Below are 12,383 nucleotides of genomic sequence, written 5' to 3'. Positions count from 1 at the left end.
TAATACTGTTCTTTTTTTATTCTATATAAGGAAAAGATATTTTCTTTAGAAAAAAATTTGAGAAAAAAAGCTATACGGTATTAAATGTCTGTCTCATTATTAATTGTACTATATGAAGCAATCGACTACTACAATATGCTTCACATTAATTTTACTGTACCATATGCGGTGCATACAGAGTTACTCTTTTTCTATGATACATAGAGACAAGTGGTATAAGTTGGGCCCATGTGCCTTTCGACTCGAGCGAAATTCTTTGTGCACCACCTGCGATATAGAAAATCTGATGTGGAGTGCACTGCTTCGTCCTGGTAGACCATGTGGTCCTATTTTTCAATGCGCATTTAATGTCTATTTAATATCTACAGTTATATTTTTATCTTTGAAATTTTGAATAACGAAAATATCTCTTTTCTTCTGAAAAAATTATGACGTCCTGTACTGATATTATAACATTCTACATTGAAATTTTGACTTTCTACACTGGATGTCATAATTTTTTCACAGAATGTTATAAAGAGAGAAGGACATTTTCATCATTGAAAAATTACCATCAATCATATTGATATGCATTAGAAGTGTTGGCATATACTATCTCATATCACTTCAAGCAAAGAATGTTGAATTCTTATAAATCAGCTGCATATACAATTTATATTTCATACATTTTGAGTGGCATAGAGGGCCTTTGGGCTTGTTAATTGAAATATAGTGTCAAATGATGGAATAGAGAAGGATAATTGTTAAATAGATTGGATGCAGAAAGTTACTGAGGGAAAGCATGAGACTTTGTTAAACCAAAAGCAACCATATGGAGAGGCCTGAAGTAGGAATATGGAAGCAGTCGAGGATGTAACAGGGACAAGGGGATGAGCTTTGCCAAATAAATTGGTTTCGGGGTCTTTAGATCTGTTTACTTGAATAATAGAGAGAAGCAGATGCTCTTATAGGATTGGAGTGGTTGAAGTGAAGATGGACGTTTGGAGTGCTGTCCCATCTTCTTCCAATACAGGTGAGCCTAATTAAAAATCAGAACATCCTGTACAAAATTATACTTCTAGGTGGTGGTGTAGGCGCTGAAACATGAGATATATACCCTACAGATGATGATGTTTTCATTGCATTATAAAACTAGAAGGGATGGATATCCAAGTATATTCTACAAAAGTCAGGAGAGGGACACCATCAGAAGATAAAGGGGCAAATAATGTTTTTAGATAGTTTAAAACGAGGTCTATAAAGCATGGCGATGATGAATCAAAAAAGACAACCACTAGATATCTTGAATGGAGGATAATAATTTGAAGAGATTTTTGATTTTTAGGACTTGGCTTTCTGCCAGGAACTTATCAAAAAGCAGATGTTAAAAAACCAATCCCAATTTGAAATATGCTCATTGCTGATGTTAATATACATATAGGAAATGAGTAGTCCAACTGTTTGACTGGCATATATGCTCGGTGTTGTGGGTCTGATGTAACCGAGAGATGAAACTTTCTCCAAGTTCTTTTGAACTATGATGATTCTGCTGCATGATACTACAGTGATTTTTTAAATAGAAAGCAAAAATTATCAATCTTATTCAACGAGAATGGAATGAAATAATTTCCATCTCTTCTATGACCAAATGTCCTGTGAAATTCAAATTAGCACCATGTGCTACAACACAAGTAAATGTTGATACCTGAGAAAGCTCGATGCTAGTCTGACCAGATAACCCACAAGATTCTCACATATATCTAAAACAACATCCTGAAATTGGTGTCATAAGGTTTAATCTAATTAATAACTGCTGTCCTTTTTACATTCCCTATTACAGTAAAAGCATATCAAAACTGCTTTAAGCTTTTGTACACAAATACAACGAGAGAAAATGTAAATTATCTGAGCTTCAGTTCTTTTGGAAGGTCACCATACAAAAGAAGGCAATGCCGCGGAAAACTATACCATTAACAATGAGAACAAATAGACAAAGATTCCAGTCACCAATGTCATATCCATTTTGCAGAAGTGAACCACACCGAGTAATTAGCCAGACTCCAGAATACCTGCAGAATGAATGCAAGAGTGAAATATCAATCATACATAATTGCTTAACACAAGCAAGATGACATTTTTGCATAATATTTAATTAAAGGAAAGAGAATATTAGTAGGTTTGTATCAGCAAATGCTAATCAATGTCCATGTGCATTTATAGGGTATGCTACACTTCAAATGCCCTTGCTGGCTTTCTCCTGAAAATTCATTAATTTAAGCTGAACAAGTAAAAGACTCCTTTATCTTATAGCCTATGATTTGAGGCTTGAGCATGATCACAAGGTCAAACCTATGCTAATGCAAGTAAGATTTGCTAATAGATGAATGAGAGAGCTGTGAAAGTACTCAAGAGCGAATGTGTTTAAGATATCTGCAATGGAAATATATTTAATGATAGGTATATTGATCCTCTGTGTCCTGTTGCAAGAAACTCTGACAGGTATTCTTGTTGTTGTCATCCATTTTTTTTTTCATTTTTCATTTTTTTTAAGTTGCTGCAGCTAAGAATTTTTATGGTGAAAATTGAGTCCTAGTAGGCTTATATAAAACAATACTAAATTAAGCATTGTATAAAGGCTGAGAATTCCAGTAAATTTGAGTGTATGGTAACTTAGAAGAGGAGATGGCTAGTGAACCACACCTTTCAGCATTTGCAATCACGAATGCTTCCAGTGCCCACTTTGTATAACATAAGTTAGATATGACTTTTGAAACTTTCTCCTGAGTAGCTATGAGAGTTAAAACAACTGGGAGTAATGCAGACCACTGCATGGAAAATAATAGCTTATAATTAGCAAAAGCAAGATAAATGTGGCCAAATCCATATTGATGGTATAAGGCCTGTTAGGTGATGATAAAGTTAGAAAAGAAGGCAATGACATCTGAAACTATACGCACCAGTTGGGCAGTCCCTGGTTGGAAGAAGATAGCAAAAGTATAACCAATACCAGTCACACAGTAAACAAGTGCAACCAAGATGACATAGTTGTCCAGAATCGATGACCTGGGATTGTTAAAGAAATAGAACATAGAAAGATAAACTATTGGCTTGATTATTGTATTAAAATGGTCAATGGTATCTCTTGCTAGAAAATAAGCCAGTGAGCTCATGCCAGATGCTCTCTCCCTCCAATACTGCAACCTTTCAAGTGAAAACGATCTCAAAGCTCCAATCTTACACAAGAGAGCTGCAACTCAACAAATAGTTCCAACTAAGGAAACGAGTATAGATTGTAATCTCTAAATGTAATTGTTACATAGTTTTATAAAATGGGTGGCAATGCCTCCCTCATGTCAAAAAAAGAAAAGAAATAGATATATGCTTGTTGTATCTTCCATATACATCAAAAGCAAGAAGAGAATGCGAAGAAAACAGATCAAATTCTCAGTTTGATATGATATGACACTAGAACGGCATTTAAGGTACTTAAGAGTTTATTGAGAGTTAGATTTGAAATGCAGAATTGGCTAACAAGGAAGGCAAATACAAGGTCTTCTGAGATGCAGTATACAGTAGACTCTGAGCACCATTGCTGGATGCAATAAAAACTAGTTTTTAATGAAGAAAACTGCTACTTACAGATCCCTCTTGCTATGAAATTTATTGGAACAATTTTAGCGATGCGCATAAATTATTTTATGCATTGTCTGGATGCAAATATAATTAGTTCTCACATTTCAAGTGTCAAAATCATATTCTAATTTCAATGGACTTGCTCCTCCACAAGCTGTCTTTTGGTTTGGTAATATGCATCCATACACAGCATAACCATCATAATTGTCAGGCCCTGTCCCAATTATTTGGTTCAGCAAGCGCATATGTCCAAGCATCAACACTGTTAATAGCATGAATAATGTTCATTTTGGTGTATTTTTGGGCAAATGCAGACATTAATGTTATGCGGAGAACTTACAGATTGTATAAAATAAAAAAGAAGAACATCAATTATTCATGTTGCTAAAAATCTATGACTTGCATGCATATGTCATTCCTAGGTGCACACTCAAAAATACATGCATATATGCATGAGCACGCTTCAAAATATATTACTCCTTACATAGTCAATTTGAAGTTTTAATAGCATGATACTCCCATTTGATGGGGTGATATTGATATAGAAAGAGAACCTCGCCTTGCATAAGCAAATAAACATTACAGGAATCTGTAATATTTGCTGAAATCTTTGATTGCCTTGAGACATCATGAACTTTTGAAACTTTCAACTAGTTGACATTTAGTTTAAAACAGAGCTTGCAAATAAGCACTTGGGCAATAATGCATGACATTCTTGTTACTTGCACGGTTTTATATTTGATGCTTACAACAGTTATAATAGCTCAGATAATGATTTTGGCTCATCTCTGTCGTGCAGCATCTAAATTACTGCCACTGGTTAAAGTTACAGAGCAGTCAGAATGGTTTCTAGTAAAGGAGTGACCTAAAAAGCATAGCTGTGGAAGGGTAACTTAGTATGGTAAGATCTCCAACTTACAGACAGCAATAACAGTGTAGGTGTAACCAAGCGACCCAAATGTTTCGTCGCTCAATTTAGCAAGTGTTCCTAAGCAGACTCCAGCAAGACCCAGAATAAGAAAATCGACTCCCTGTATTCTAGCTTCGCGAAGACGCTGCTTACCAACCCTGGACATGAAAAACAAAAGATCTCCAAGCATTAAAACAATGATTCAGCAAAACATGAGACCAGCCTCTCTAACATTCTGAATGTGCAAGTTACTTTCACAAAGACCATCGAAGTGCAATCTACAAGTTGAGATACCACTAAACTTTACCTTCCCAAATAATACTTGTATTGCTGAAGTACACCAGGAGTGCTGCGATTAGATAAGTCTTTCGATTTCGAGAAATTGTACTCGTATTCATCTCGCTTCTGCCCTACAATATCCTTTACATTATCCCATACTTCTCCAGCAATAGATGGTTCATCAGATCCAGCCTCAGCAGCATTTGATCCACTTCCCCTGACTGATGAGTCAAGGTCAGAAGCATTCTGTAGCATATCTCGTGGTACATCATAACCATTGTGGAGCATCCATCGGAGGGGCAGCTCTTTATAGTTGATTCCTGTACTTGTGTTTGGCTTTATTATGCCCTCTAAGATGTCAATGTAGTAATCCGGGGGATTCACACGCTCAGGGACATGGATCCCAAGGCCCGAAAAGTACTCCTCGACTTTCTTCACTGGTCCATGATACGCGGTAAGACCTCCCTTTGCTAGAAGTATCAAATCGTCGAACATCTTGTACAAGGTATAGCTGAAGCAGAAAAATATTCACCATCAGTGACAGAGAATGATGACATGCACTCAGTGTACGTCACTATGAGCAATAATCTCTCAATAATTCTTCAACAAATGTCATTTCAGAAAAAGCAAGAAAAGAAAAATCTTGCATTTATGCTTTAGCATTATAATCTGTATTTTGGTTGCATGAGAGTTATCCTGCAAGAAAATAGAGGTTCTAAAGTTCTTTTGTTTCATAAATTAAACTTGCAAAATTCGGCTGTTGCAGTTAACAATAGACCGGGTCAACAAGGGAGAGGTTCTGAGGTCAACTTGTGGAGGCCTGTCAGAAACTGCAGAAGTAATGTTAATATTTAGTAATTTATGCATGTTGATGCCGGAGAAAATTGCCACTATAAAATGTTTCTCAACATTTAATAAGCAACTAACTTATGTGCATGCCTAGCAAATGTTATCACATTAATCCATAATTTCTACTTCCAACTTATATATTGGCAATGTCTTTGCAAAAAGAAAACCCACCTCCTAGATTATTCCATTGTGATAACAATTGAAAAGATGTATGAGGATGTCATCAGATTTGAAGATAAGGAAATAGATAAAGACCATACTTGAAATCGAAAAAAAAAAAAAATTCACAATCTCATGAATCTTTAAACAACCTGGGTTGGTGAACCACCATGCAGATGTTTACCCCTTCAAGAGCCTCACGACGAAGAGCTCGAAGCAGCAGCTGAGATGAAGAACTATCCAAACCAGATGTTGGTTCATCCAATATCAACAAAGAGGGTTCCATAACCATTTCTAGACCAACATTCACTCGTTTCCTCTGTCCTCCAGAGATTCCACGTTTCTCTACAGTGCCAACTAATGAATCCCGTATTGCTTGTAATCCTAAAGACTCGATAACTCTCTCTACAACTAGAACTTTGTCGGCTTTGGACATGTCAGCTGAAAGCCTACGAGACGAACAAACAACATATATCATGGTGAAGGTAGGGATACATATATGAGCTCCAAATTATAAAGAAGATGATCGAATAAGAGGAGAATGTGATATCTTAAAAAAATAGGCAGTCAATTCGCAGCATAAAAAATAGACTGTGTCCTTTGGAAATACATCAAAACAAATGAAGGACTTCAGTAGAATGAATGCGACGCGAAGTTTGGAAAAAAACTATATGCGTCATATAAATATCATGCAATAAATATGCATGCATGTACTTGGATAAGTCAACAGAGGAAAGCCTACAAATTTTCACCCTCTTTCTTGTTCACTGTTAATGCATGATTCCAAGACGAACTAGAAACATGCTAGGTTTCTATTATGTTAATGCCAACTTGGGAAACAAATCTTTGTTTCTGGATACTTACTTGAATCGAATGCAAAGAGAACCGGAAAGGAGAAGTATTTGCACAAAGATAAGACTCAATCTCGTACCTGCACCTTGCACTGAACCAAAGATTCTCCTCTACTGTCAAGTTCCCATGAACAATATCGTCTTGTGGTACAAATCCTATGATCCTCTTGTATGAACGAATGGGTTCTACCTTTCCATTTATGAGTACTAAACCTGTCACAGAACATCCAGTTGCCTTCCCAGCTAGAGCACTTAGAAATGTGGTCTTCCCAGCCCCAGATGGACCCATGACTGCAGCCACACGGCCAGGCATAAGTTTTCCAGTCACACACCTCAGTAGTTTTTTCTTGCTCCCTTTGAGAGTTAAAGTCAGGTCCTTGAAGGCAACCTCAATTACAGGCCTTGTTCTAACCTCAGTGTCAGTGGCCATAGAAATTACTCCTGAGAAGGTCAAGTTCTTATTTTGTTGCTGCATGGCTTTTTCCTTCTCAATTTGGCCATATGCATACTTGAATATTTGACTACGAGTATGCATCTGTTTTCCTTTAGGCATATTCTTTTTCAAGTTTTTGTCTCCAATCTCCAGATTGAAGCCTTCATCGCTGTCGGGATTGTCCTCGATCGATTGCATCATTTTAGAAAGTCCACTTGGTTCCTTGTTCTTGGGTGGCAATGCTGTTGGTAATTTTGATGTATTCTCATCAGATCCATGACCAAGACCCCTTAATGGCCCTGCATGTGCAACAGATTTTTTGCGCGAGAATGTACGAGATAGCTGTGTCTGCAGTCCAATTGCATGTTTCTTTGCAACATCTTTAGCTGATTTCCACCTCTCACGAGCTTGTGCGGTTTCTCTTACATGTCTTGCAGCTGCTTCCCTGGATTTGGCTTGCCTTCTTTCACGATTAGTGAGAATTTGACCAGAGAAGTTGTATATGATCAATAGAACCAAACTCAGTGCCACCTACAGGGATAAAAAGAAAGGTTAGCTATTGGTTGGTTTGGATTCGAACTATGCATATCCAATGCAGCTTATTTCCAAAAATATACTGAACTACAGCAAGAATGTTTCAATAACATCAGCCATTGCATCAAGCAATATATTGCAATAGAGATTATTCTTGATGCCTGTAGACAGTCTGTATACCATCTTATCATTTTCACAATTATGTGCTGTTAGGTATATGATCGTAATGATATCAAGGTATTTTGCGTTCTTAGCAAATGTAAATTTTATTTTAGAAAAGGGAGATATGAGAAAATTTTAAAGCAGTGGCAGGGAGAATGGTCAGAAAACAGTGTTTGATCCCCAAGAGTTCCAAAGGTATATGAGAAGACTATAGACTTAAGGGCAAAAATATAATGACAGAAGACCTCCATGTGTTCAAGATACATGGTTTCCTAAAAACGATGTTATGTTTAGGCAAAAAACATGTATTAAGTCATACTGTAATTTAAGTTTTTCAATTGGCAAGCTATAAAGTTGATTGGTAACTAAAGCTGATCTGAAGATCATATAAGATTAATGCTGTACTTGGTATGCACATATATGTGCTTGTGGTCTCCGATTCCATTCCAGCACAATAGAATTACTTTGTTTAATATGAGCAATCGAGCAAGGATCAGAGAGCATGCGTGTTAACTAAGGTGGCTCACGCCGGAGAAGACTCAAGGTCTTCGGTGGTAGAAAGAATATGTTATCATGGCACTTTCTTTTGATTTTGAATGTTTTATGTTTTCTTTTTTTTTTTTTTTTCCGAATATATTTTGGATATCTTACACTAGAGATTTCTTGTCATTCCTCTCCTGAGGTGCTCGACGTGTGGTGGTCTTCTTGTCGTAGTTGTTTGTGGTCATTTAGTAGCTGTCAATTAAACTGGTTTTTGTTTTTATTGTCAAGAGCTTGTCCATGCTATTGCAAAAGGGGAAGGTTCGGTGCTGGGGGATGTATGATGATATTGTTTTGCACTTTTCTTGCCAGTACTTTCATCATGAGAACTTAAGATTGACCAGGATCGAATTTTACATAATTATTAAACTTTTTGAGAGAACATAATTATTAAACTCAAGGAGCAAGTGTTGGACTAAAATAAGCAAATGTTGTACTTATTATAAACTAATATTAATGGGCAAAAATTCCAGAATAATCACAATTGTGCAGTCACTGCTCATAAATTAATTGCACTTTATAAACCTGGTCATGACAGTGATTTGATTTTTTATTGAAAAAAGAAAATGAAGGTACTAAAAGAATGCTTACCATCAGTAAGGCACCAAAAATGGTAATATCTTGATTTACAGAATTTGGCTTACAAGAACTCTTCTTAAAGCACCCTGCAAGTTCATTATAAGCTTCAATCAAGCAACAATTAAAACCAAAAAAACATATATAAAAATAACTCCTCAGAAGACAGAGGCTATCAAATTACCTTTCTTAGTGACCCAATAAAAAGGCTTATTTTACAGGACCGACATGAAAAAAAATTGCATTAATTGTGTCATTTTTTCTGATTTTGATTAACAAAATGGCATCAATTAAGTCATTTTTTCTGATTTTGTATATTTATTATCTTTTAACCATCCACTTCATTTTTGATGTTGCACAAGGACAAGCACATTCTCTATTTATTCCGAGCTCATTAAGCTTCAGAGTGGTTTCTTCATTTTTTCAGTTACAGAAATCAAAGCTGTGAGCATTTAGCTCAATGGAACTGCACTTCCTTTTGCATGCCTTGATGACATTGAGGTCAATGCAAGATTGTCTAGAAAAGAAAAAAAAAATCACAGCAAGGTTTTTTAGTTTCTTTTGACGAGCTGTTGGATATAAAAAACATCTAGGATTTTCACACATAGAAATTGTATTTTATGATCTGTCATTTTAATTATGAAACAATATACATTGCATATGGGAGTCAGATATGCAGTGAACCAGACCATTTTTGCTAATAAGCATGAAGATATGCCGTGTGATTTGTGACTTCAAAGGTGGAAGAGATGTGAAATAGTGGAAAAAAAAAATCTTCATATGGGAATTGTGATGAACAAAATGAATGTAGAAATATGATTGTATGCTCATTGAGAACCAACTTGGCAGCAACATGAACAACTATTAGTTAGGACTCCAGCTATTGAAATAGATTAAGTGGTGTGCATCTTTGTGGCAACAGTATCTGTAAGAGGACATAAGAATTGAAATGATCTTAGAAGAGTTACCTATGGCATACCACATCCATTTAGCACATAAGCATGAGATGACACATCAAATTCCTAACCTAAGAACAGTCTGAAGGCCAGAACCGCAGAAAACATAACCTTGCCAAAATATATATATTTATAGGAACGGACTGCTGTGGCACAACGGACAGGTGAACACCAGTGAGGAAGCAGAAAGGACAGATGCTTATGAGGAACTCCTAGATGTGATAGAAAATTCTGCCTTTAATTGATTTCTTTATCTGATCATCATGATTTAGGCAGGTTATGCAAAGCAGAATGTTCTTCAGTTACTGAGAAATGGCCACATCATATTACTGGAAAAAATGGAAATGGCTATACAACCAGATGAACAGATAGGAACTTACTTATTTGTTGAGTAGAACCCTTCCTGCAGTAATGTCTGCAAATTGGAATATAATAGGAATAGTCAATTTGATGTTTATAAAAGTTAAGAGTCATTAAAATACATGGTGTTTATAAAAGTCATTAGCATGGTTATCATCAAGATTTGACTTGAAAATACAACAATATTGTACATGATGTTCTTGAAATTGTTGGAGAGTCAAGTTGAAAGTAAGAAGGTTAAGAGCTTGTAAATAAAAAACCACTGGACAGGGAGGATAAAGAAACAATACCCACTACTGCAAGAAATTTTCTTTGTAGTGCTTGGACAATAGTATCCCGCCGGGCAGAAGATTTCATCACTGCTTAAAACATCGGTCCATGTGTTAGCAGCACCACAGGTATGGTTTGGCTGTCCTGGAGGTATTTGATAAGTGTATCTGCATCAATTTTTAACTTCAATAATCAGGCATGCCATGCTTTTGAAAACAGAAGGAACTTAAAAAGAATATGCCAACTTACGGCTCACAGACGCCAGTAGTTGTATTTAGTTTCGCAACCGGGCAGTATGCACCTAGGGGACAAGCTTCATATCATGAAAAAAGGAAATTACAGAAGGAGGTCAGAAGTTCTTTTCATAAAATTGGAGCATAAGTGGAAAAGGTCTTGCCAGGTCAAATAAGCCATTTGGTACAAGCAAAACTTAAGCATGCAATATTGTTGCCCCATACAAAAAAGATCCTCATACACATATATCATTAGGAGAACAGCATTAATCTGATTTGGGTTTTGGTTCATCCCAAAAAAAGAGACACCTCACTCGAAGAGCGAAACAAAGGAATTAGATACTTACGTATCATGCAAGTGAGACCGCGAGGACAGAAGAAGCCCGCACAACATGGACGGCAGTCGAGATTTCTAAGATGCATGACCTTGGTATCTCTCATATTAACTTTCACATCCTTACTGACACTACATGCCCATCCTGGCTCACATCCACTCAACCATGTTGTCAAGTTGCAGTTCTTGTTGGTTTTCAAGTAATTCTTTTTTGTTTTGCTCTGGTCCTTCTCATCATTGCTACCATATAAACTGCTGAAGTAGAACTTAATATCCGCAGCTGTGCATATGCGTCTTGAAAGATCTGTCATTTCAGTTTTGAGTCCAAAATTAGAATGCTAGGCATAAAGGCGATTGTAAGCCAAGGCACATGTTCTCCTATATTATTAAAAACAAGTATTTAAGAAAAATATGCTGAAGTACATGATCAAGCCGTAGTGCTTGTGAAGAAAGTAACACATTTCGGCCAAAAAGGTCATTGTCTTCTTACATGTATGTCCACAACCTTATGATTCTTTAATTTCAAATATTTACCAAGTTGAAATCTTTAAATATTAACCTTTCCACCATTTACAAGAGATCCATCCATTGGTAATCGATGAACATTTCAGTATTTCTCGTGCTAAACCAAGGGAAGATTAACATTTCTTCTTCTCCCCCCTTCCAATAAGCTTAATATCATATCCAATCACCATGGAGAAAAGAGAAAAGGCATGAAAAAGAACGAGCGGTAGCTCATACCATTTGTTTCCCGGAGGCAATTGTTCACAAAACTCATATCCTTCGAGAAATTAAACGCCTCATTCCAATCCTTGTCACTGAAACAGAGGAACATGGACTCATGATCAAAAACAACATTTCGGATCAACAAGCATTCTATGAATTCAACAGATTGAGAGATTCCGACAGACATACGAGTCCTTGATGCAGTATCCTAGGTTCTGGCTAATGTCGCTCGCAAAGACCTTGGTGAAGTTCAAGAAGTAGTTGGAGAATGCACCCTGCAAAAATGGGCTGTCGTTGTCGCTGTCCTGGCATCGACCGAGGGGCAGGCCACCAAGAAGGACTGCCATGAGAATGGCGAGAGTAGCGCAGGAGGCCCATCTCGGTCCCTGGTCGGACCTTGCGGTCAGCATCTCAATTCTTTTCAATGGGAGGGAATGGTTGCATTGCAAGGGGTTGGATTGGAGAATGGATGGGGCGATTTCTGGGCGTGGGGAAGGTGGGGATTGAGGAGGAGCTTAGGAGGTGGTGGTGTGGGGGTTGTGGAGAAGGGGCAGAGGAGAGGGGGGAGGAGAAAGGAGAATGGGAGAAGGAGTGGAAAG

General features: G+C 37.0%; 1 protein-coding gene across 2 annotated transcripts; it reads right to left on the bottom strand.

The window, feature by feature from the left end:
• Positions 1-1,736: 1,736 nt before the first annotated feature.
• LOC105055649 (ABC transporter G family member 28) lies at positions 1,737-12,315 on the bottom strand. 2 transcript variants are annotated; one of them, XM_010937561.3, is made up of 14 exons: positions 11,974-12,315; positions 11,800-11,876; positions 11,072-11,362; positions 10,741-10,804; positions 10,512-10,658; positions 10,242-10,276; positions 8,921-8,994; positions 6,741-7,624; positions 5,962-6,258; positions 4,830-5,312; positions 4,532-4,680; positions 2,937-3,226; positions 2,680-2,804; positions 1,737-2,048 (listed from the first exon to the last, which is right to left on the bottom strand). In XM_010937561.3, exons 1-14 carry the CDS (start codon positions 12,192-12,194, stop codon positions 1,892-1,894), a joined length of 3,294 nt encoding a protein of 1,097 aa, XP_010935863.2. In that variant the 5' UTR covers positions 12,195-12,315; the 3' UTR covers positions 1,737-1,891. The 2 variants fall into 2 exon arrangements, with proteins under 2 accessions (XP_010935863.2, XP_073102894.1); XM_073246793.1 differs by lacking the exon at positions 11,974-12,315 and having other exon boundaries at positions 11,800-11,870.
• Between the last annotated feature and the right edge of the window lie 68 nt (positions 12,316-12,383).

This window comes from Elaeis guineensis, chromosome 12 (genome assembly GCF_000442705.2).
Source record: "Elaeis guineensis isolate ETL-2024a chromosome 12, EG11, whole genome shotgun sequence".
NCBI classification, from domain to species: Eukaryota; Viridiplantae; Streptophyta; class Magnoliopsida; order Arecales; family Arecaceae; genus Elaeis; species Elaeis guineensis.
Note: the sequence above shows the minus strand (reverse complement) of the source record. Positions and strands in the feature narration are given on the sequence as shown.